Source organism: Zootoca vivipara, chromosome 1 (assembly GCF_965207765.1).
Source record: "Zootoca vivipara chromosome 1, rZooViv2.hap1.1, whole genome shotgun sequence".
Lineage (NCBI taxonomy): Eukaryota > Metazoa > Chordata > Lepidosauria > Squamata > Lacertidae > Zootoca > Zootoca vivipara.
Genome location: NC_142582.1, coordinates 104,315,020 through 104,341,154, shown reverse-complemented (window position 1 = coordinate 104,341,154; position 26,135 = coordinate 104,315,020). Strand labels below are relative to the sequence as shown.

Here is a 26,135-nt window from a genome sequence, read left to right as displayed (position 1 = left end):
GTAAAGTAGACTTGCAGGTCTGTTCCAGTGTGAATTTTCTTTATAACTTGAAGTTTATTTAGTTTGGAGATTCTTCACTGCAGACTTTCACTGCAAAAAAAGTAAATTCCCAACTTTCTTCTACAATACATAAGCCTTGGAACCCATACACAGCTGGGAGTCTGAGGGAGGGAGGGAAGAGACTTTGTATCCAGCCTTAATCAGCACAATCTTTCCCAGTCTTGGAAAATGATGTTTTTTCTGATGGCTGCTTTGGAATTATTTCATTCACAGTGGAATCGCTGCTGCTTGCAAAATATTCTCTTTCTGAGGCTTCTTGAGAGAGCATTTGAGCTACCGCCCCTGCTGTTGCTTCTGAATCTGCTTGTGTCCCTCAATGATGTCTTTCACCACCTCATGATCATCCAAGGTTGTCAGATCTCCCAGCTCATCTGCTTTGTTTTCTACAATCTTCTTCAAAACTCGCCTCATAATCTTCCCTGAGCGAGTCTTGGGCAGACGTTGAGTGACCTGAACCAGAAAACGAGGGTTAGAGCAAGGCTAGGAAGTGTAAATTGCTGACATTAACCTGAGAAAGTGAAATATACTCATATATCACACACACACACACGTACACATTGCGTCTGGAACTCTGCTGCAGCCATGCTCCTCCCACTATGAATTGTTCCTCAAGGAAATCCCTCAACCCTCATTGCCCTTAGGAAGGAATCCAGCGATTTGGCCAGCTCATAGAAGGCAGTACAGTCGTAACTTGGATCCCAACGCCCTGGAACTCGGACGTTTTGGTTCCCAAACGCTGCAAACCCGGAAGTGATTGTTCTGGTTTACATCTGATGGGGCTTCCATGGCTTCTGATTGGCTGCAGGAGCTTCCTGCAGCCAATCAGAAGCCACAGTTCGGTTTTCGAACATTTTGGAAGTCGAACGGACTTCCAGAACGGATTCTGTTTGACTTCTAAGGTACAGTGGTCCCTCAACTTACGAATTACTCGACATCTGAAGTTTTTGACTTATGAACGGGACAAATGGCCGCATGCTTACGAATTTTTCTACATCTGAACGGAAACCGTTGGCGGTTTTAAATGCGGTTTCCTCGACTTACAAATTTTTCTGAATATTTTTTTTTCCTATGGGAATCCGCTTTTCGACCTACGAATGTGCATTCGGAACGGATTAAGTTCGTAAGTCGAGGGACCACTGTACGACTATTTGGAACTGAGGCAAATTAGGCTTTTAGAAGCTATCATGCTATGTGTCAGAGTGAGCCCAGGCTAGTGCAGTGCCAGGCTTAAGACTGGAAAGATCCAGAGTCAAATCTCCACTCACCCATGAACCATCCTTGGCCAGCCACTATCTCCAAGCATAAACATAGCACAAGGTGGTTGTGAGAATTAAAGGGGATGGGGAGAGAGAATTCAATAAATATCCATGTCACCCTAAGGTCCTAAGAGGAAGGGTGTGATATAAATTCAAGTATATGTAGTAAAACGTGCTCAAGGCAGTCTACACACATGTATTTGTTCTCATAAAATGAACAAATGAAGGGAACAGATGCACCCTAAAGGCACTCTTGGAACCCACAAGATCCTTAATATGGTTATTGCTGCTGTGCTACAATGTTCTAAGGAAACCAACAGTGAGAATAGAAGGATCTGAATACTTTAGCCCATTAAAAAAATTTAGAAATATTACTGCAGTGGTTATACAGCTAGTTTGTATGCTTTTTACCTTAGATCCTGCCCCAACCTGGATTCAACTAACTCGTCCCGCTAGTGGAAGCCTGCACAACGGCTTCTGTTAGTGCAACAGGGCTCACCCCCTCCTCCCCACTGCACATGCACACCCAAATTGGCTCGGGTGGTCGGGGCAGCCCCAATAACTGCACAGGGGGCTGAGAAGTGGGGGGTTGTTCCTCCTGGGAAGCTGAAATGTGTGCGCTGATTGAATAATCACCTTAAATCCCTCCCTGAACATGCAGCACTATGTAGCACAAAGTGATGGAAATGTGCAGAAGAGGAAAATAGCTCAGATTGTTACCTGAATATATTCCGGTGCTGCATACTTTGCAATTTCTTTTGAGATGAGCCCTCGAAGCTCAGAGGCCAGGCTCTCTTGAGAGAGATTAGAGACCTCCTTCAGCACAATGAATGCATAGGCACCTGTGGAAAGAGGAAGCCAGGAGCAGGATGCACCATCAGCAAGCGTAGAGGTGCCTGCCAAAGCAGACTGCCGCTTCTACTCCTGTCATAACCCTCTGCCATCTCTTGGTGTCAGTAAAATGGAAACGAAGAGCCCCTTCGGGTGTTACTTTTTGCGGCATGGCACCTGCCAAGCAGCTGCTGCTCATGTAGTGAAGGTAATGTCATAAACTCTACACTCCAATTTCCGGGGGGAGAAGTTTCAATGTGGATTCACGTGGCCGGGAGCTTCAGCAATTACTTACATGCCAAAGTAAGAAGCATGCTGCAAGGAGGCTTCAATATGCAATCCCATGCACCCTTTTATTTGGTTTTGTGACACTTTTAATTGCTGACCCAGTCTCTTTTGTTGATTTGTCTCATGTGATTTAAAATACACACACACACACATTTATATATATATATATATATATATATATATATATATATATATATATATATGCACTGTGAGTGATGCATTTGCATTTTGTCTTGTGAACCACGCTGAGATCTTCAGATGAAGGGCAGTTTATAAAGTTAATACAGGGGAATTCCCACTTATGCAAGGTTTCTGTTCCAGGCCACTTGTGTGCATCACCAGGACGCATGCAAGCAGAGATTGCTGCCTCATTCCTACTCTGCCCCATTCCACCCCCTTTCAGTGCCGTTTTGAGCATGTATGTTAGCAGGAGCACGTGTGCTGATCGTGCACAAGAGGGCAGATGCTTGTAATAATAAAAATAAATAAATAAATACATAGATGAATAATAAAAAGAAGAGTGGGGTATAATTATCTTCCTTATTTATTTTTATTTATTATTTTGTGCTGTAAAAAAAAAGTTTAGGCTTGTGCTACAAGATCAATTTGACGGTCTTATGTGCTCCGTATAATAAAATAGACCTCTGTGGATATGCAGGTGAAAGTCTGGGAACTTTGGGCTACATTCTTTTCCTCTGTTCTCGCCATCCTTCCCTAGCCCACAGCATGTCTTTTCAACAGCTGGCCTCTGTCACTTCTCCCTGTCAAGGCTTGAATAAACTGGATCAGTGGTTCCCAAACTCCCCCCCCCATGGACCACTTGAAAATTACGTAGGGCTTTGGCAGATCACTCCCCCCCCCTTTTTCCCCCTGCCTGTTGCAGCCATTGTAACGTGCGGTGCTAGAAGCTGTGTGATTTTTAATTGCTTTTATTTATTATATGTTGTCTTGTTTTGCAACTTGAATTCCAAATAGAATTCAAGCTGCAGTACAGTAAAATACAGTATAAGAAATAAAAAAGGCCATATAAATTGCAACAAGAGCCGTATGAATTTTTAATACAATGGTGTGTAGTCGCCCATCTTCCACCACAAATCCACAGCCATGCCACGGAATGCTTGAATGTTCACAGACCACTGGTGGCCCCCTGTGCCCACAGGCTTGGAACCCCAGGAATAGATATAAGCAGGCACTCACTCCAGCTACCATTAGAAGTTCCCGTGTGGATGCTGTGAGTGAGATCCTTCTCGTTGCTCCTGTTTACCCTTCCCATTAATGCAGTAAACGTGCAAAGAAAAATCCCACTGGAGATCCACTCAAGGGGGTGCAAGCATTAGCAGCTAGACTTGAATTACTCACCTTCTCCTTTGATCTTGTGAGGAAATCCAATCACAGCTGATTCTGCCACTGCCCCGTGCTTATTCTGAAACACAGGCAGGTCTGAAGGTAAGATTCACTTAAAGGCTCCTGACAGGGTAAAAGGCTGTGATAAGCCCAGTTCCCACTTTACTATTTATCACTGTTAATACAGATAAGATACACCAGTTGTAAAAAGGGACCAAGTACCACCTCTGAATGTTTACGCTATAGGACAAAAATATAGGGTAAGTCAGAAAGAATATTAAGCTGAAGATGCTCTCAAGTAAAGAATGCTACCAGGGAATGATGTACTGGGTGAGATGACATCTTCAGAAAATAAATGTGGTCCGAGAGAAGCAATCATGGGTATACTTTGGTAACTAACAATGCTGTGGCATCTCTTCTGAAGTCTTGTAGTTCAGGACCTTTTCTTCTAATCCCATTTTAGCAGAACACTAAAGTCTCCCTGAGGTGACTTCAGTAAATTATTAGTTGAGCCATTTGAGATTCCAGCACCTGCTGAATTCTGTGAGTAGAAATCACAAATTCTGCAACTGGGATTCGCTGTTTAGTTTACCAAATAAATAAAAATGGAGACATTCATTTACATCCTTCTGGTTACCAAATTTGTTTTGCCTTCTCAATTATTGTCATCCCCTCCCTGCCTTGCTCAGAATCAGTGCTGGAGGAGTACTGGCGAAGTAAAAGGATTGGCAAGTCATCATACGACTTGCATGTGTCAGTCCTGCAGCAGCTAGTGGCAGGTGCCGGCTCATAGCACATGCCCATTTCCTTAGGCTGCTGCTAAGACATGGCAGAGACAACTGTGACAACTGCGAGACCTTGAAAACTCTATAGACGTGACACAATTTCTTACCACAACGTCTTCTATCTCAGCCGTGCCCAGCCTGTGACCACTGATGTTGATGACATCATCCAGGCGGCCTGTCAACTGGTAGTATCCCTTGCTTGTCCGATACGCTCCATCCCCAGTGAAAAAATATCCTAGGAGGATTAAAACAAGACAACATTTTCACTTCTAACGTGCTGAAGGCAATAGATTTTAAAGTAGCTTGGGGGATCCTGGGGTTCTTCCATGGGGAGAGAAGCTTCACGGAAAGACAGCTTGTTCTTCATGACAGAGCTTCTATTGCAATGTGCAGCTAGAGGTACATGTTCAGTGTGTTCTCTAATCGCTTTCACAAGGGGACAGCGAGAGGCCCTCTACCCCTGCCAGGATCCAGATCAGGCCCCAAGTACCTGCTATTCACTTCTAAAAACTTGTTCAGGCAATTGCTGTTTGGGTGAATGGTGCCGTGTCCTTAGTTTGACTAAGAAGTTGTACCCCAGCTGTCAGGGGATTGTTGCGGCTACTCTCAAGTAAGGACGCTCCAGGCTGCTCTGTCTTTAAGAGCTTTATTGTGCATATTATTTACAGTGCAGAGACATCAGAAAACATGACTGCCTAGTCTGATTCAGAACCCGGCAATGGCGCTTGTCTGCTCTTGCACCAGCATAATAGTCTGGGAACCCCAAAACGCCGCCCCCTTGCCCTACGTTTGGGTGCATGACCTTACGTGGGCGCCGGAAGGGGCTGCGTGCCTTCTCCCGTCCTTTGGCTGGAGCATTGCAGAGGCTCCAACACCTCGCTGCGCTGTCCTTCCTCCTCTGGCCAGCTGGGTTGGTGCCGAGGCTCTGACATGTCTTGGAGCCCCCTCTCCATTCCTCATTCCCTCCTCCTGACCCGCTGCTCGCGCTGTCGCTGGGCGAAGTGCTGGTCAGGATGACTGGGGGAGGGTCCCTGTAGGGAGTCCCCCTGAGACCAGCTTTCTCTGGTTCCACAAACCTCTTGAATACATATGCTCTAAATCTAATGAATCCCTTCTTTTAACCCGTGGCAATAACCCTTCACTGCTCTGCTTTCCTCTTTCCCTCTCTACAATTCTGTACCTGGGTAAGGCGTCAGGTAGGTCTCCACGAACCTCTGGTGGTCATTGAAAATGGTCCTGGCAATGCCTGGCCATGCCTGAGAAATGCAAAGAGCTCCAGAGACATCATTCTGTGTTAAGACTTTCCCCTTAAAAACAAGAAATATGGGGTTCTCTTAAAAAAATGAATTAATTAATTACAATGTGATGTATTCTGCACATCTAGCTCATGCTGTGCAACCAAGGAAGTAGCTTGTAATTCAGCATTCCAGGGGTTTTGTTTTAAAAGCAAACCTCTATGTCTGTGGACAAAACATCTAGAGACACCTCCACAAAAATATACTTCTTATAACAAGATTTGGGTTTTCTCGTTGCAGAGTGTGAATCTTCTTTGGCACTGGAGCCTAGTTATCAATTTCGCTTATTCCATGGTAATTCTCTAATATTTTAAAATTATTGGGCCTTTGCTAGTTCATTGATTCAAATTAGCCACATGTGTTTCCTCTTCAGTTCAACCCTAGCTTCTATTCAGTGGCCATGATTGTAACAAATAATACAGAAACTGCCTTGGCATAAATGATCAGAGAGTAGCCCATCCTAAATCCCCAAAAGGATGCAAGAAATCGGGAGGAGAGATTGTGCAGAGCATCTCTCAAAGGAGGAAAATCTGTAGGTAAGAAAAGCTTGACGGTAGATTCCTGATCTCAAATTCTGCGTGATCCTTCCAAAAATCTTGACCTACAAGCCACATTAGACTGAGATTCTTGCTAATGTGTGTGTGTTAGTTTTTAATATCGACTGCTGTTTACATGATTGAGAATTTATATAAAAGTGGATGATAGATAGATAGATAGATAGATAGATAGATGATAGATAGATAGATAGATAGATAGATAGATAGATAGATAGATAGACAGACAGGATTAAAATTTACTTTGTCATCCAAAAGGGAAGGTTTGATGCCAAAGAATGGTCTCATGGCCATGGCTGGAAGGATCTCATCACCTGGATTTGAAGGTCGAGGAGTAATACAGATGCCTCCTGTTTCTAAACAAAACAAAACAAAACTTCAACACCCTTGAAATCTGGTCAGCAAGAGAATGCTAACAAGAAAACATTTCTACTTTGTATGATCTCCAGTTCTTTGTATGTAAAAGGCAAATATGCTTTTCCTGTGTTAAGAATGTCAAGAAAGGCCTGAGCCACTGGTCTTCATAAGGAGCATGGAGAGAAGACAAGTTTCTTTCATTCATTTTATTTATTTATTTATTCATTCATTCATTCATTCATTCATTATGAATGAATGAATGAATGATTTTCAGGTTTATACATTTCAATAATTTTACAGTCATTTTAACATTTTGAAACTTGACTTCCTTCCCCCTCTTTCTGCAGTTCCTTAAATTTATTTTTAATATTTTCTGCATATCCAAATTAACTTAATTTGTTCATTTATTCATCTACTTTAAATATATACTCCTATGAAACTGCAGGCTATTACTGTACAACAATCCTGCCACTGTTCATATCTGTTTACAATTTGTAAATATTCAATAAACCATTTCCATCCTTTTAAAACATGTTTGCTATCTTGATTTTGTATTTTTCCAGTAAGTTTTGCTATTTCTGCATATTCCATAAGTTTTTGTATCCATTCTTCTTTTACTGGGACAAGTTTATTGATTGATTGAATGCATCCTTTTGTGCAAATAACTGAAACTGCATGGGTTCTCTTCAGATCCTACTTAACAAGTTGTGTAAAATGATAGTCTTCCTACCTGTCTGCCACCAGGTATCAACCACAGGGCACCGTCCATCTCCAACCACTTTGAAGTACCACTCCCATGCTTCTGTGTTGATAGGTTCTCCCACTGCAAGAGGAAGAAAAGAAACAAACAGCTTGTAAGAAAGAAGCGCCTGCAAGCTTTAGACCTCACAACACCCTGTCCAATGGAATAAATTAAATCTCTTGTCAGCCAGCCCTTTTTGCATTCCCTTATATATTCTCTGTGAAGCAGCAGTAGTATATAAATATATTTGGATCTGTCTGATCATTTCCACATTCCACCCAGCGGAGCTGTTGTGTAATTTTAGGCTCTGGCCTTGAAGAGTCTTGGGTGAGGAGCTCTTTTGATGGCCATGTGGATTACTGCAGGTACTTCAAAGTGTGATAAGCCAGCTCCGACGTGTTTGGGGGCCCTCCTACTCAAGTCTGCCTTGGACTTCTGCCCCAAAGTCCTGACCTGATGACACCACAGATTCCATCAATCCACCTCCTGCGAAATATTGGACCAAATTTGTAAACTCGGTTATTCTTTTATGTGGCTTTGCCATGAATAGGAGTGCAAAGATCCAGTGCAATAGCTACCTGATCCAAGGGTTTTGAGCGAAGATCTGTCATATTTCTTTACCCAATCATCCCCGTATCTAAGCAGTAGGCGAATAGCTGTAGGGGCTCCATAGAACTGATTTATCTTTAACCTCTCCACAGTTTCCCAATAACGTCCTGAAATAAAAATATGAAACCAGTTACCTCAGGAAGTCATCGTTATCCCCTGTGTTTGAATTAGCTATGCTTTGTTGTATTTTTCAAGCACATGAAGCCAAACTTGACATGAACGAGCATCATTCTAAATGGGCCAATTGGCCTCCCTTTAACTTGACAACCTCTTCTTTATTTAATCCATGATCCTTGGGCTGCATGCAGCCCCCACTATCTAGTTCTCCCTATCTAAGTCCCTCACTGTGATACCAAATGGCTTTTTTGGTCCTCCATGCCCCTCCATTAATTAAAATAAATAAATTGTTCAGTTTTTGTTTTACTGACAGCTCCAACTGTTCACTGTGACCCACCTAAAAATAATTCCTAAAAAAAATACCACAGAAGCTTTTATTCATTTAATTTAAAAATTGACCACTCCCATGGTTTGGGGACACATGGGCAAGTGAGCAGACAGGCTGTTGGGAAATTCCATTCCACCTTTAGTGCAGACATGGAACTGTTGCGTGTCACATGTCTGTTTACATACCAGCACAGATTGCTGGGAACTTCCGTTGTGTATAGCTTTTGCTTTCGTGACTCTCTCTGAGGAGACGAAGGAGAGACATGTTTTCTTTGTCCTGATTAATGCTTAATAAATCTGCTTGTTATTGTGCTTTCACAAGCTTCCTCACGCCGCTTCTGTTCGCACAGCGCACTCTGCTAATATAGTGTATTCAGATTTTTGAAGTCTGGGTCGCTGGTTTACATCGCACCAGAGATCGGGGGAATCGTCCAGCATGTTGGCTGGAAGGGCATGATCCAGCTGGGGGCTAGCCAGCTGGCCTCTTGACCCCCTTTGGATGCTGACACAGGCTACTCAGGTGAGGCAGAGGCAAGGAGGAATCTGGTGAAGAAGAGGGAACAGGAGGACAGAGATGCAGGTGGATTGCCCAGGCAAGTGGCCCAGGTGAGCCACAGAGGGCTTTTTTGGAGTGTTGTTGTAAAGGGAGCAGATTGTCCAAATGTAAAGGGTGGGGGAAGTGTTGGCAACGGGGTGAGGCTTGGCAGGGCAAGGAGGGCAAGCAAGGTTGGTGAGGGAAGGAAGCTAGGATGCAACCTTTGGTAGTATATGTATGCAGAGTGACTCATGACTCCTTTTTCTCACGAATGAAACGGAGCAAAAAAATTCACAACACCTTGATTAATGTATTTATTGCCAAGGGTAGAGCTAAGAAGTGGGGTTTTACAAAGGCAACTTCACTTTAAGGCAACAGCTGGCCATCCCTTCCATACATTAACAGCCTTGTCCATAGGCATTAATTGTGCCTACTGTTTAGTTTAGTTTTTTACCTGGATTAGGGTACACTGGAGTGCTCTCAAAAAGGACTGTAGTTCCTCCGTTGCACAAAGGGCCATATACCACATAGCTGTGCCCTGTGATCCAGCCAATGTCTGCCATGCAGCCAAAGACATCTCCATCATGGTAGTCAAACACATACTGCAGGAAAGCAAGCGATGTAAGAAATGAGAACAACTTCCTCTCCACCCAGCAAGTTTACATAACATCTATTGGGTAGAAGTTATCTATAGTTGGGTGAAATATACTCGGAGTCAAGAGTGAATTTCATGCTCTTTATTCAGCTCATAGTCATCAAGGAGGAGAAGAGAAGACGAATGGCTCTTTTCCCCAAACCATCTGCTTATATACATTATTTACACAATGGGCCTTGCGTGATTGGCTACTTCAGGGCTACACCTGTGGGCCAATTATATTATGGATTGACTTCTGCCTGCAGCCTGATTGGCTGCTCCTACAGGCCAATCAGGTAGCAGATTCACTTCTGCCAGCCGCCTGATTGGCTGCTCCAGCAGACCAATCAGGTTGCGGATTCACTTCCACCTGGAGTTGGATTGGGTAGCTCCCGCTGATTCTGAATCCTATTGTTCTAGGATTCAGCTCAGTACATAACACCCCTCCCCTCTAAGTTCCAGTCCTGCCCGGGAAGTTGCATTCGTAGTCCCCAAGGTCTGCTGGCCGCCTCCGTGTGCGTTGTGGCCTGGGGTGTTCCTTGGTCAGGGGTTCTGGTTCTGGCTCGTGTTCCGAGGCTGCTGGCTGTGCCAGGGCTGTCTGGTCTGGCGCCACTGAACCACTAGGTTGTAGCTCTGGTTCCGGTGTCCTTCCAGCCTCGGGGCGCCCCTCTGTGCCTACTGCTTCTGCTTCCCCTGCCCACCCCTCTCGCTCTACAGGCCTCACTGCCCTGCTGTCCCCTTGGGACCCCTCTGTCCCGCTCTCCTCCCGGGTTCCTCCTGGGAATCGTCGTCGTAGCTGGTCGCAGTGGCGGCGCCAACATTGCCCCCCTTCCGTTAGTACCTCGTACGACACGGGACCGGTCACCTTGGTGACTGTGGCGGGTACCCATGCTGGGCCTGCCCCAAAATTCTTTGCATACACTGGGTCCTGGGCCACAAATGTCCGGGGGTTCCTGCCTTTCCCCACCACTACCTCATCCTGAGCTCTGTCGGGGTGAAGTCGGTCCAGTCTAGTTGCAAGGCGCCGGCCCATTAGTAATTCAGCTGGGCTCCGGCCCGTCGTTGTGCTTGGGGTGCTGTGCTGTGCTAGAAGAAATGCGGCAAGGCGGTATTCCCAGTCCCCTTGTGTCATGCGGCGGAGGCTGTCCTTGGTGGTCCGCACCATGCGCTCCGCTTGGCCATTGGTGGCAGGGTGGAATGGTGCTGAGCGGATGTGGCGGATGGCGTTCTGCGCTGTGAAGGTCTGGAACTCCTCTGACGTGAATGCGGTTCCATTGTCCGAGACGAGGGTGTCAGGGAGCCCGTGGGTCGCAAACAGCTTACGTAGTACCCGGATGGCTGCCGCCGTAGAAGTGGATGGTACCAGTGCGACCTCCAGCCATTTGGTGTAGGAATCCACCACTATGAAGAATGTTTTTCCCTGGAAGGGGCCAGCGAAGTCCACGTGCAAGCGTGACCATGGATGTCGGGCGGACTCCCAGGGCTGGACTGGGGCCCTTGGGGGATCCGGGCGGGATTCTTGGCAGGTCTGGCAGTGTTGGACCCAGGCCTCTATCTCTCTGTCAATCCCCGGCCACCACACATAACTCCTGGCAAGGGCCTTCATCCTCACTACCCCTGGGTGTGTCTCGTGTAGGGCTGTGAGGACCCTTTTGCGGAGGGGCTGGGGAACAACAACCCTGCTTCCCCATAACAGGCACCCCTTGTGGGCCGACAGTTCATGTTTGCGGTTTGTGTAGCCAGCGAATTCTGGCCCGGGGCTGCTGCTGGGCCATCCTCGCCACACCCAGTCCAGGACCCGGGAGATGACCCTATCTTTTGTGGAATGGTGCGCAACTTCTTGTGCCTGAATGGGTCGGTCGGGAAGCAGCTCCAGGGTCATAACCTCTTGCGCAGGCGCTGGGTCGGGGCCTGTTTCTGGTAGTGGTAGCCTGCTGAGGGCGTCTGCGTGGCCCATCGCCTTCCCAGGGCGGTGGATTAGTGCATACTGGTAGCCGGCAAGGAAAATTGACCACCTGAGGACACGTGGAGACAACACTTGGGGGGTCTGCTTCTCAGGGGCAAACAGGCCAAGCAACGGCTTGTGGTCAGTCACTATGGTAAAGGGCCGCCCGTACAAGAAATCATGGAATTTTTTTACGCCCTTCACGATTGCCAGACCCTCCTTGTCAATCTGTGAGTAGTTTCGTTCGGCTGCAGCAAGCGTCTGGGAGAAGTATGCCACCGGCACCTCTCTTCCATCCGGGAGTTGGTGTCCCAGGACAGCGCCGATGCCATAGGGAGAGGCGTCGCATGCCAGCACCACTGGCAGCCTCTCGTCGAAGTGTGCTAAGACCGAGTTCGAGACGAGCAAGTCCTTGACTGCCTGGAATGCGGCCCTTTGTCGCTGGCCCCACGCCCAAGGGGCCCTTTTATCTAGGAGTCTGTGTAGGGGCTCCGCTACCGCTGCCTTATGGGGAAGGAAGGCATGGTAAAAGTTCAATAGTCCCAAGAATGACTGAAGTTCGGGCTTGCTCTTGGGCGCTGGGGCCTCACAGATGGCCCGTACCTTGTCACCGGTTGGATGGACCCCTTCTGCGTCCACCTTAAATCCCAGAAAGTCCACCTGCGGCACTCCCAGTAAACACTTTTCCCGCTTCACCTTGAGGCCCGCCGTCTGGAAACGGTGCAGGACGGAGCGGAGGCGGTCCTCAAATTCCTCTGGTGTGGGCCCGGCGATCAGTACATCATCGAAGAAGGGGGTGACGCCAGGAATCCCTTTAAGGAGAGAGTCCATTAGATTCTGGAATATGCCTGGTGCCACGCTAACGCCAAATTGCAGCCGCTTAACTCTGAATGCCCCTCTGTGCGTCACAATCGTCTGAGCCTCTGCTGTGGCTTCGTCCACAGGCAACTGTTGATACGCTTGGGCCAAGTCCAGTTTGCCAAAGATTTTTGACCCAGCCAGGGTGGCGAGGACATGGCTGACCACTGGCACTGGGTATGCATGGGCCGTGAGAGCCTTGTTTATGGTGCATTTGTAGTCTGCACAGATGCGGACCGAACCGTTAGGCTTGACGGGTGTGACAATTGGAGTTTCCCAGGGGGCGTTGGGCACCGGCTCCAGCACTCCTTGCTCCACGAGCCGGTCCAATTCCTCGTCTATGCGGGGTTTCAGGGCGAACGGGACCCGGCGGGCCTTGTGCCTGATGGGTCGTACAGCGGGGTCCAGCTGTAGGGCAATGGGGGGTCCTGTATATCGTCCCAATGCCCCATCGAAAACCCCTGGAAACTCTTTGCATATGGCGTCCACGTCCACTTGTAAGCTAGTGCGGTTCACCCCGGTAACGGCTAGCCCCAGAGGTCCAAACCATGCCAGTCCCAGTAAGCTAACGTAGGGGCCCTTAACTACCAGCAAGTCCAATTGTTGCTTTCGCCCTCGATATTGCACCCTGAAGGTCCCCACCCCCATAGTAGGGACCTTACGTTTCTGGAAGTCCCGGAGGGTGAATGGGGCCGGCCTTAGTTTGGGACCCCCATTAGGGCACAGTTCCCTTAATGTTCGGGCCGAGATTATGGATAGAGTTGAACCCGTGTCCAGCTCCATGCGGCATGGGGCTCCCTCTATCTGTACCTCTATATAAATTTTCTCTGTGCTGGGATGGGGCAACTGGAATACCTGGTAGTCCGTGATCTCCGTCGAGTTGCCTTGGTGCATGGTGCCGTGTGACCTGGGGCTCCTGGGTCGGTCATCTGATGCTTGTCGACGGGTGAGTCGAGCCCGACACACCCGGGCGATGTGTCCCAATTTTCTGCACTGCCTGCACTCTGCGTTGCGGAAACGACAGGTCCTCCTCTCGTGGTTCTCCCCGCAGCTTGCACAGTTCCCTCCTTCTCGTCGAGGCTGCTGTGGTGTGTGTGCTGCTTGAGTGCGCCGCTGTACTCGGTGTACTTCCTCCCTGTCAGATTCGGATTCGTCGGTGAGGTCTTCGTGGTAGACCCTCGGTTGGGATGGCGGGGCCGGTCGTGCCTCTTGCGTTGACCTCTCGGCGGCTTCGGTTGCCAGGGCTTCCTCCAGAGCAATCTGGAACGTGAGGTCTTTTTTGGCGTAGAGGCGTCGTTGCAACATCTCGTCCCTCAGGCCACCGACGAGGCGGTCACGAAGCATGTTCTCCAATTCTGAGAAGTTGCATAACCGGGCGGCTTGGCGGAGGGAGGTCACAAACCCAGTTATGGTTTCCCCCGGGGCTTGCCGCTTTGCGTAGAAGGCATTTCGGCAAGCTACCACCGAGGGCTGTGGTGAGAAGTGCTCCTTCAGCCGTTCCATTATTGTTTTGTAAGAGACGGTAGCAACATCTCTAGGTGCAAGGAGAGCCCGGGCGATTTCAAACGTCTCCTCTCCACAGACGCTGAAGAATGTCGCCCTCTTCATGGCATCGTTGGTGACTTCTTTCGCTTGCAGGAGGAAGTTGAAACGGGCGGCGTACCCTTCCCAGTCTCCTGATGCTGGTTTGAATGGCGAGAAGCTGCTGTCGGTTGCCATTCTGGGTTCCTTGGGTCCTGGAGCTGAAGCCTGGATGCACGGTGCGATGCAGCGGTGCAGCAGGTGGCGGTGCTGCGGTGCAGTGCGTGGTGGCGGTCAGCTCAGCAGAATCCCACCTTCGTCGCCAGTGAAATATACTCGGAGTCAAGAGTGAATTTCATGCTCTTTATTCAGCTCATAGTCATCAAGGAGGAGAAGAGAAGACGAATGGCTCTTTTCCCCAAACCATCTGCTTATATACATTATTTACACAATGGGCCTTGCGTGATTGGCTACTTCAGGGCTACACCTGTGGGCCAATTATATTATGGATTGACTTCTGCCTGCAGCCTGATTGGCTGCTCCTACAGGCCAATCAGGTAGCAGATTCACTTCTGCCAGCCGCCTGATTGGCTGCTCCAGCAGACCAATCAGGTTGCGGATTCACTTCCACCTGGAGTTGGATTGGGTAGCTCCCGCTGATTCTGAATCCTATTGTTCTAGGATTCAGCTCAGTACATAACACCGGGGTACTGTTTTCGTGCTGGAAAACTTGCCAACATTCATACTTCCTGTTTTTCTTCCCTTTAATATCTCTGGCCAGACATGTTTAGAGTAAAACAAACTTTTCTAATACGGTGTCAAGAGACAGATACTTCTATTTAAAAAGCATTGTGTGAACAAGTCCAATGGGAAACAATGTCATGGAACAACAAAATGGAAAGACCAAATGTTTGGGTGCAGTGGTGTTCATAGCAATGATCAATCTCAGTAGTGGTAAAAGTGGCATAGCCTGCTGGCCATGCTTGTTTTATCCAGAGTTGTAACACCCTCACTGCTTTAAAATGATCCGACCCAGTGCCGGATTTACGTATAAGCTAAACAAGCTTAGGGCCTCACTTTCTTGGGGGCTCCCCCCAAAAATAAAGAAAAAACAACTAGATGTACATTTCCAAAATATAAGATAAAAGCAAATAAAATAAAACCTACATACAGCAACAGTGTTTTGTGTTTTCTAGGTTCCTTTGATGTAAGTCATGGGCCCCGCCTGCTAGCCTGCTCCCTAAAATATCACTGGTTTGCTCATTTCTATATATAGGGTGCCTGCAGTCTAAATCAACTAACCCCTGTGTTGCAAACTGCAGACTAAAGACAACAGCGGCAACACGTAGACCGAAGAACGATAAATAATAAGGGCATAAATCTATATCTTTGTGTATATCTTTATAAGTTGCAGCAAAGCGATATTCAAGAGTACAGCCCATATAGTATCAAAATGAAATTCATCCAGTGATATAATCATTTGAATAGCTTAGCGATATCTGTCGATGCAAATCATAGCAAATAATAAGACCGTGATCTGGATAATGACACTGTTTCGACGTGGTCTTCTTCAGTGTTCAACTCAGAAATGTATACAGTCAACTTCTAAGGAGCAGTGGTCATAAAACTGTGTAACCACAGCAAACTGGCTCTATCAACAGCAGGGTTGGACAACACTGTCTTCGAGCCTAATTAGGCCTGACATAGGTCCCAAACTGGCTCATGAGGCCATTTGCATGGGGCCTCTATAAAGGTGACTGCAACCTTAACGTCACATTCCGGATTGTTCCTTGGCAAGGGAGGTTTGCTGTAACCAACAATCATCATTTCAGAGCTTGTTGCAATTTCTGTTGCTCAGTCCCCTGGCTATAAATGTGGCTGACTTTTTAATACTGCCCTGGAGCAAAATAGAGCTATAGCATATTCAGCAACAACTGGGCTGCATGGCTGATGATCCACTTGGCAAAACTTATTTTTACTGGGTCCATTTCTTGTTGTTTCACTTCCTGCCTTCTTTTAAACCAGATCATTATCAAATGCATCCTCTCTGGGTTTTTTTTTGTTTGTTTTTTGGCTGTTGTTTCTGCAGCTGTTATGCAAAACAATACCCTGTGCCCTCTCCCCTCCCCACTCTCTGAGCTTATTGTTTTGGGGTTGCTGTAGCAATGTCATCCTCCTGGTGACAGATGAGGATTCCAAAAGAGCAGATTTGAGGAGTGTGGGTCAGCATGTTTGCAATGAAAACGTGCCATTCTCTGGGTTGCTTCATTATGAAGACACCACCGAGAAAGAAGCAGAAATCCACTGCAATCCGATCTTGTGGTTTTCAAAGGCATTTGGAAGCTCTGTGACCAATATTCCACCTTTTTTTGTTTTTCCTTTCCAGGAAAATGTAGGTTTGGGCACCACACATTTGAACACTGGATGAATGCTTAATCCTTTCCCTGTGAGCCATTTTTCTGAGCAAAACTATTCCCCTCTGATTTATGAGAACCTGCCAGTGCAGAAGCAGCTGGGGAGGGGGGATTTTCTTTGCAATAAAAGGTAAAGGGACCCCTGACCATTAGGTCCAGTCGTGACCGACTCTGGGGTTGCAGCGCTCATCTCGCTTTATTGGCTGAGGGATCCGGCATACAGCTTCCGGGTCATGTGGCCAGCATGACAAAGCCGCTTCTGGCAAACAAGAGCAGCACACGGAAACACCGTTTACCTTCCCGCTGTACCTATTTATCTACTTGCACTTTGATGTGCTTTTGAACGGCTAGGTTGGCAGGAACTGGGACCGAGCAATGGGAGCTCACCCCGTGACAGGGATTCGAACTGCCAAGCTTCTGATCAGCAAGCCCTAGGCTCTGTGGTTTAACCTACAGCGCCACCCGCATCCCAACTTCTTTGCAATAGTAGCCTATGAAAAAAGGGTTAAGTATTTCTTCCCCAGCACAGCTCCTGAAATCAAATTTATAGCCGCTAATGTCTGCATTTCCTTTTAAAAATAATACATTAGGAGATGGATAAAACAAATCACAGAGTAGCCTCAAAGTGACATATTGCACAGATGCCTTCTCCTATGTCCTGTGCCAAAGAATTGCCGCTAGAAGTGGGAAAATGTAACTTCTGATGATGAATTCACTTGATTCTTAATCTGAACTGACCATATTTACTCAGAATTAAATCCCATTATCGGTTATATTAATCTGTAAACCTGGGATCAGGCTTCCAGAGAAAGGCTAGACTCCTATGCACACTTACTTTGGAATAGGCCCCACTGAATACAGTGAGAATGACTTTTGATAGAGATGTCTAGGTCTGGTCTATACTTTTGCAATTCTCTAACACTGACCTGACAGTAGGCTCCCATTGCAGTGGGATTTAGAGTGCATCTGTAATGGGGGCTTAATACTGCAAACAGGCCGTTGTTTAGAGTGTGGTGCTGATAATGCCAAGGTTGCAGGTTTGATCCCCAAATTGGACAGCTGCATATTCCTGCATTGCTGGTAGTTGGACTAGATGATCCTTGGGGTCCCTTCCAACTCTGCAATTCTATGATGCTATGATTCTAATTGCAAACAAGTCATTGGCAACCTTTATAAAAACTTACTAGATTTTCCCTAGAAAGGGTAACTCTACAATCTGGATAATTGTTCAATTGTTTGCTTTAGGTGGGGTTGTACTGCCCCTGAAAGAGCACATTTGTAGCCTGAGGATGCTCCTGACTCCATCTTTGTCCCTGGAGGCCCAGGTGACCTCAGTGGCTAGGAGTGCCTTTTACCAGCTTTCACTGGTAAAACAGATATGGCTGTTTCTGGACCATGAAATCCTGACCACTGACATTGGTAATCTCCAGGCAGGATTACTGCAATGCACTCCTTGTGGGGCTCTCCCTTGAGGTTGGTCCAGAAGCTGTAGCTGGTGGAAAATGCAAGAGCTTAACTGCTCTTTGGGCAGGATATCACCAACACGTTACCCTACTGTTGAAATAAATCAGGCGTCCCCAAACTGCGGCCCTCCAGATGTTTTGGCCTACAACTCCCACGATCCCTAGCTAACAGGACCAGTGGTTGGGGAAGGTGGGAATTGTAGTCCAAAACATCTGGAGGGCCGAAGTTTGGGGATGCCTGAAATAAATGCATTGGCTGACCGGGCTACTGTAAGCTCAAGGTGTATAAAGTCCTATACAGATACATGAAATGTTGCCTCAATCCTTATATACCTGAGTCAATCATTGTGAGGGCTGCCTATATACCAACTTCTTAGGAGGTCCACACCACACCATATAAGAACGGAGTCTTTAGTGTTATGGCACCTACCCTTTGGAAATCCATCCCCTTCAACATTAGACAGGTAATGTCTGTTGCCTTTTTGGCACCTACTGAAGACTTTCATCATCCAAGAAGCCTTTTAAGCATAGCTCTTTCCCAGCCTGCATCTGTACCGAAATTGGTTTGAGCTCTGTAAGCCAAATAAACACATCCCCCAAAGCGTCTACACAGCTTTCATTGTGGTGAGACACCAGTTTTAATTAAGGCTGCTCGCTGTGCCTGGCTTTGGGTCTGCTGTCACCTTAGTTGCTGACGAGCCTGTGACCAGCCCAGAACCTCCCTTAGTGAGGAGTAAATTATAGCCGGCAGCTCCTGCACGGCTCTCTGGTAGCAGATGCATTGAATGAAATCTGACATGGCAGGTTAGCAGGGTTTAATTGTCCTCTGTGAAGTTGCGGGATCTCTCTGCCCTGTACATTTGTGCGTACTTACCTTGTGCGTGACGGCAGCGTACAGCAAATAACCTGCCTGGGTGTGGACCAGTCCTTTGGGTTTCCCAGTACTTCCTGAAGTGTAGAGAAGGAACAGCAAATCTTCACTCTCCAAGGCAGCAGGCTCACAGGTCACGTCCTCCTTCATCATCTCCTGTCACAGGAAGCAGAGAAGCTCTCTCAGTAGGCTCTCTTCACAGCCCCCAGGCCTCCTTCACTTCCCCCTGCGCCAAGGGCCAAATTAATAAGGAAGTTTAGTGGGACTGGGCCCACCTTTTCCACACACACATCCCCACTGCCCCAAGCTTTCTGGGGTTTTTTTAAGCACATCTCAAATTCTCATGAATGAAGAAAGAAGCTTGACAGTATATTAGCTCCACAAGTATAGCCTCCATCGCTCCTACTGATATGGGTAGGAACATAGGAAGCTGCCTCATGTAGTCAGACCATTGGGCCATTGTCTACACACTAACTGGCCGGATGCTCTGCCACTAAGCTATGGCGCATCCCCATAAAAATGATGAAAATAGACCCCATGTCTTCTATATGTGTTATGTACTGAGCTGAATCATAGAACAATAGGATCCAGAATCAGCAGTCTGATTGGTCCGCAGGAGCCACCCAATCCAACTCCAGGTGGAAGTGAATCCGCAACCTGATTGGCCTGCAGGATCAGCCAATCAGGCTGCTGGCAGAAGTCAACCCACAAACTGATTGGCCCACAGGTGTAGCCCTGAAGTAGCCAATCACGCAAAGCCCATTGTGTAAATAATGTATATAAGCAGATGGTTTGGGGAAAAGGGCATTCTTCTCTTCTTCTCCTTGATGACTACGAGCTGAATAAAGAGCATGAAATTCACTCTCGACTCCGAGTATATTTCAATATGCTTTTTGAAAGCAGATGTTATTGCAACTTACATACTGTATTTAGCATCTTGTCTAGTTTGACACTACCACACAATTTCTACCTTATTGTTCTATTTCTGAAAAAACAAATGGAGCTTCTCTTGGGGGGGGCGGGGAATTTTAATCAGGTAACTGTGCAAGCAGGATTAAATACCCCTCCCCTATTGCTAAAATCTCACTCCAAAGGGTGAAGCTGCTATTGGCACCCTTTTTTAAAAAAAAGTTGATTATCCTAATGCAGATTCCTACAGATTCCTCTTCCTCTTCCTCAATAACATCTCAGTAATGGATATGAAAAGGCTTAAATAGTGGGTCCCCCCCCCAGATGTTTGACAGCAGCTTTAGAAATGTATTATATGTAGGAACCATCAGTCATGGAGCCCCTGCTCACATGTCTGCCAGTAAGATATATGAGCTCATGAGAGGCAGGGCCTTTTGTGTGCTGGTCCCATCCTCACAGAATGCTCTTCCATAGCAGGTTTACCGGGCTCCCTTCCTTACTATACTTAAATGGGCCTTAAATATTTCAGTCTGGTTTTCTATTACATATTCTACCGTTTTAGTTTTCACTGTTACTGATATCCTAATATGTATTTCATTTTAATGTTGATGTTTCAGCTAATTGAATCTTAGAAATATACCTTACTTTTTATTTTATTTTTTTGTAAACTGCTTTGAGAAGGTTGAGAATATTTTCAGGGCAGCATTAAAACATTTTAAATAAACGAATGTATGAAATTGCAGGTGAGCACTGCGAATGGCCACTCCCACCATGCTGTTATGTGCTGGCGGGAGGGAGGAGAAGAAGAAGAGAGGCATGAGAGGAGCACGTGGCCCGAGTGCTTATGTATGGCTTATGCCATGGCATACATAAACTATGGCTTATGGAGCCAACAATGTTGTTCAAATACAGCCTATGAGTGGGGTATTGGTTCTCACCTCCTCCAGCAGTAGATCCAGGCCTGACATGGGCACCTTCTTATCAGTCCTCCTTGAAACAAAAACACGCTTCACATTTGGACACAATTCGACAGCCTGGTCCACTGTCTGCTTTAGCTCAACCAACTTGCCCCCTCGCAAGCCTTGGTTGACTGTGATCACAGTTTCAGACTGAGCTGGAGAAGGTGAAAGAAAACAATACAGATGCAACATACTGTACCCTTTCCCCCTGCATGGGACACGGGTAGCGCTGTGGTATAAACCACGGAGCCTCTTGGGCTTGCCAATCAGAAGGTTGGCAGTTCGAATCCCTGCGACGGGGTGAGCTCCTGTTGCTCTGTCCCAGTTCCTGCCAATCTAGCAGTTCGAAAGCATGCCAGTGCAAGGAGATAAATAGGTACCACTGCGGCAGGAAGGTAAATGGCGTTTACATGGACTCTAGTTTCCGTCATTGCGCCAGAAGTGGTTTAACCCTGCTGGTCACATGACCCAGAATGAAAGTAAGATAAGCACCACAACCCCATAGTTGCCTTTGATTGGACTTAATTGTCCAGGGGTCCTTTACCCTTTTTTTAACCCTTTCCCCCCAGCTCAAGCACTTCATATACAGGGGGTGAATTCCTTCTTCTAGAAAATCCCTTCCTGATGCAGGTAGGGATTTCTTCACAAATGTGCTTTGTTATAAAATAATTCCACAGCCTGCCATGAGCTCTGCAGTGCTGTTGGGATCAGGCTTGGGTTGGGAGATTCCAATGCAGGAGAAGGGAGGGAAAGAGTGTCATGATTAAAATGATTATTTATTTTTTTAAGACACCCGTTACCATACTTTTTTTTCCATCAAGACTGGAGGATGCACCACTCTAATAAATAAGGACTTTTGGTAGGAGAACATTTACGGCATAAATATTTGCGTATAAATCACTATTTCTGCATGCTCAGTTGGTCCCTGAGGCTGTACATATAGTAAAAGAAAAATGAAGAAAAGGACATGTACAGTCCTCAGCGAGGGAGACTCTTACCATCATGGATCCTGTCAGCCAATGCAACGGAACTGAATCCAGCAAATACCACTGTGTGTATTGCTCCAATTCGGGCACAGGCTAACATACTTGCCACAGCCATCGGACACGGGGGCATGTAAATGGTGACTCGGTCACCTTTCTTCACACCATGTCGCTTCAAGGTGTTCCCAAGGCGGCATGTCATCTCTAGCAATTCTCTGTCCAAAGAAAACACCTGGCTGTTTAGATACCCTCTTTAAAAAAAACACAAAAACAAACCCACCAGTCTCTTCTGAATCATGTTAAGGACAATAACTATAGAGCACCCCATTGATGACCTTTAGCACTGACTCCCTTGTATCTTCCATCAAAAGTAAGAGGAATAAGAAAGATCTGGAAGGCTAATGCCATACTGGGCTAGAGGAAATTTTTTCTTCTTGGTATAAAACAGGAGTAGCCCTGCTCTGATGGCAGCTGGAGTCCAGCAACATCTGGAGGGCCACAGGTTGCCCATCTCTTTATATACTGAAATTTGAGGTCTGATATTAAGACACAGAAGGGGACGCGGGTGGCGCTGTGGGTTAAACCACAGAGCCTAGGGCTTGCTGATCTGAAGGTCGGCGGTTCGAATCCCTGTGACGGGGTGAGCTCCCGTTGCTTGGTCCCAGCTCCTGCCAACCTAGCAGTTCGAAAGCATGTCAAAATGCAAGTAGATAAATAGGAACCGCTACAGCGGGAAGGTAAACGGCGTTTCCGTGTGCTGCTCTGGTTTGCCAGAAGTGGCTTTGTCATGCTGGCCACATGACCTGGAAGCTGTACTCCGGCTCCCTCGGCCAATAATGCGAGATGAGCGCACAACCCCAGAGTCGGTCACGACTGGACCTAATGGTCAGGGGTCCCTTTACCTTTATTAAGACACAGAACAGCATTGCAACTTGCAGGCTGAGCTTAACGGTTTGGAATGGGAACTATGAACTGACTGCATTGTGGCATTTTCTCCAGGTGAATGATGTCCACACATATTAGAAAACCGAATAGTTTTTAAATGCAGCTCCACCCACCCCACCCCCCGCCTGGGTGCGCAAAAAGGCAAGCAATTACCTGTATGTAATCCGTTCCTCTTGCCCAGGCTCATCTTTCTCCCAGATCAGGGCAACTTTATTGGGGGCTTTGTGGACATGCCTATCCAAACAGTTGACTAAAAGAGAAGATGCTCATTATGGCATGCTCAGGTGCCTGCAGTTTATCCAATGTTATGGAGAAATTGGATAGTAAATAATAATAATAATAATAATAATAATAATAATAATAATAATAATAATAGTGTCATTATTGCCCCAGGCACTCTGAGTGGTTTCCTTCATACACAAAAGCATAATAAATATTATTAACACCTAAAAGTACTGGAATTATCAATATTAAGTATTCGCATAAATGTACAAGAACAGACTGGCCACCATCAGATTGCTGAGTGATAATTTTGCAGCTGATTTGTAACAATTTGTACAGTAGATTGTGCAGGTAGCACTTGCCTGCTGTCAACTACGCTGCCTAAGGTCAATTGCACAACCTATTATCAATATGCAGAAGTCAAAGCTGTACATCCCAAGTTAATTATTTGCACAGCCCAAAACACATCAGTTGCACAAGCTTTGTAGATTGTACATCCTGTAATAGATTAGCTGTACAGCTTGTATTATTTCGTTTCACAACTCATACTACATTAGTTGCTCATTTTGCCCATCTGAAATTGTAGTGGAAAGTAAGGTTCAGTGCCACCAGGCCATTACATTTCAAATATGTTTCTGTTTACTAGACACTTGGATTCATTTCTTAATCCCCAGTCTCTCTATAGCAGTTATTAAGACAATGAACACAGCTGAATAATCAGCTATTTGGTACAACGTGAGACACTTTGGCGCTCAGCAAATCATAGATAGCGTTCCACAGTTTATGTTAATCGTGGTGTGGGTCACTGCTCACCAAGTCTCCATTTCTGCCACTTTACAACCTCCTTTTTCTTAGTTATTTTAAACATATATATTCTACCCTTCAACAGAGCCAGTGTGGTATAATGTTTAGAGTGTTGGACTAGGACGTGGGAGACGATTGTCAGTCAGGATATAGAATCGCACCTGGGTACTTGATATGGGACCAGGCTAGACTCTTTTTGTAAGCTGCTTTGAGGGTTTTATTCTTTAAAAAAAACAATTAAGCGGAATATAAATTTAATGAAATAAATAAATAATAGATTGTGTGGCAACTCAAAGGAACAGAAAGATGGCGGCGGCAATATCTTGTCCCAGAAGAATTCTTAATCAAAGATGTGGCCAATGGTTGCACCCTAAATCTTTGAACGCTAAAATGGAAAATATTTGGTGTATATCAATAGGCAAAAGAAGAGGCACATACTTGAACAAATAAACAATTTTATCCATTAGTGCACTTTGGGAAGCCAGATATTTCCCACCACACATTTCGCACAGTGTGTTCCACATGTTTGCATGCTGCTTCCACTCATTATTTGATTATATTGTGGTTCTCTTCTAGTCAGTCTGAGCCCCCCTGGAGTCAAATTTGGTGTGACCGGAATGTGGAAGTTCAAACCCCAGCATGTTAAACTTGCAGGGTGCAAAAACCAGGCACACTGCAAGAAGTTTTGGACAGAACTTTTATCCCAAAGTCAGTAGATTATGATCTAATCTATAAGAAATAAAATAATTCCCAGATCTGGCACAAAGCAACAAGGCAATGAATCTCACCTTAAGGCCTGCCATTGTTTTTCTGTACATCATATTATTATTGCCACATTTATTTTTATCCTATTCTTTCCCCAAAGAGGCCAGGACAGCATGGGTAGCTTCTCCCATTTTCTTCTCACGGCAACCCTGCGGGGTAAGCCAGTCTGATAAATGGTAGCTAGTCCATGGCTACCCAACGTGAGCTTCACGGTTGAGGAGGGATTCGAACGCACATCACAGCTCCATGCAATGCCCCCGGCCCCACCAGCTTCCTTCGAGTGTTTTGCCACCTTGAACGGAATGTTTATACTGGATAATGAAAAAGGATCAAGTCTATGGAAGTTAGAATTTTCCCCCCTACAGGCAGGGGGGGGGAGAACAGCAGGTTTTCTCCTTACCTGCTACATTCAGCTGCCCTCCAAGGAACCAGGACAGGTGGCCCTGCTGCAGGTTACAGTTACTGACAGAATGAAAAGGATTGATCCACAGAAGCCGGCTTCTACCTAGTGCTCCCCAGAATGCATCTGTTTGTTCCACAGACACCTGGTACAACCCGTGGTGGTCCCTTGGTCCAGGAAAAGAGGTGGCCTCCGGCATGTATGCAGTGAGAGCCCCTTTGCTCCATGCTCTGAATTTGTAAGAGGACAATTTGCCTCCTGGGGCAATTTCTGCGAAACAATTTCTAGCAAACAGCCAGGCCATGATCCTGGGGTGCAAGAGAAACTGCCCCTGCCCCTAAGCCAAGGCAAGCTTCTTCTTCTCTAAGCATAAATCCTAGTTTGGAAAAATGTGGCGTCTTTCACCCCCTGCCACCGAGAGATGTAGGCTCATTCGCTCCTCTTCGACCACCAAACTGTAAATCCACATTGAGAAAGAGAGCTCAACAGAGTGCTCCGCTCTCTTCCTGAAAAAGAACCAACCAACCACACATCTACTGCTCCTCTTCCAAAGAAAAATATGCAAAGGAAATTCAATCTCTTTTAAGGGAGGAGTAGGGGGTGGGCTTTAGGAATGTCCAACTGGAATAACCCTCATGCTAATCTGAATCTCCAACTACGGTACTGTACTCTGCAATAGATACGGGGTCATGGGTGTGTGTGTGTGGATAATCTGCTTGTGAAATACAGCATGCACTGGGGTATGTAACATGTAGATTGCAGTGTGCCAGTTCATGATAAAAGAAAGAGGAGGCCCCTAGCCCAGTATATTCCTTACACTCCTGCACTTGCTTTTCCAGCACAAACATTAAAGACACCGGCAGATGTAGTTCCTCTGCTGCAATAGCTTTTGTGCTGTGTTCTTCCAGGAAATCCAGGGGTTTATTGGAAATTTGTCACAGTTTTCTCAGTGACAAGACCAATAACAGCAGGCATGTTTCCCTGAATGATAGTTTGCCTACAACCACCGAACATCCCCTGCAATGTGTTGGATGTTCTTTCTGGGGCAAGTGGCACAACAGTGAACAGGCCCACTGCTCCGATATGAACAATCATGTGACCTACGACAGTTCCTACGATCCCTTGTGCAGGAGATCCACAGAAGATGGGCAGGGATTCCTTGCCAGATGTAGAAAAGGGTTCCCTGGCTCTAGAAAGTATGAAAGTCACCACTCTTAACTGTTGCCATTCCAGCAGTTATATTTGTATCTTTGCTACAGGCTTCTTCTTTTTCCTCATGTACAGGCAACAACCGATTTACACTCAGGTTATGTTCCTGGACCCTGCACCCGTTCCACCTCCA

General features: G+C 46.4%; 1 protein-coding gene and 1 long non-coding RNA gene across 2 annotated transcripts; one reads left to right on the top strand and one right to left on the bottom strand.

Moving 5' to 3' along the window:
• Positions 1-22: 22 nt before the first annotated feature.
• Positions 23-25,465, bottom strand: LOC118081979 (acetyl-coenzyme A synthetase 2-like, mitochondrial). Its single transcript, XM_035108663.3, has 14 exons — positions 24,794-25,465; positions 22,756-22,852; positions 21,673-21,872; positions 20,654-20,829; positions 18,810-18,962; positions 9,555-9,702; positions 8,091-8,228; positions 7,501-7,593; positions 6,657-6,769; positions 5,745-5,871; positions 4,672-4,799; positions 3,795-3,858; positions 2,037-2,158; positions 23-510 (listed from the first exon to the last, which is right to left on the bottom strand). The coding sequence occupies exons 1-14, from the start codon at positions 25,095-25,097 to the stop codon at positions 334-336; spliced, it is 2,040 nt and encodes a 679-aa protein (XP_034964554.2). The 5' UTR covers positions 25,098-25,465; the 3' UTR covers positions 23-333.
• Positions 6,029-7,266, top strand: LOC148687696 (uncharacterized). The gene is made up of 3 exons (XR_015950573.1): positions 6,029-6,153; positions 6,233-6,395; positions 6,672-7,266. It is a non-coding gene; the product is annotated as an uncharacterized LOC148687696 (long non-coding RNA).
• Positions 25,466-26,135: the final 670 nt, after the last annotated feature.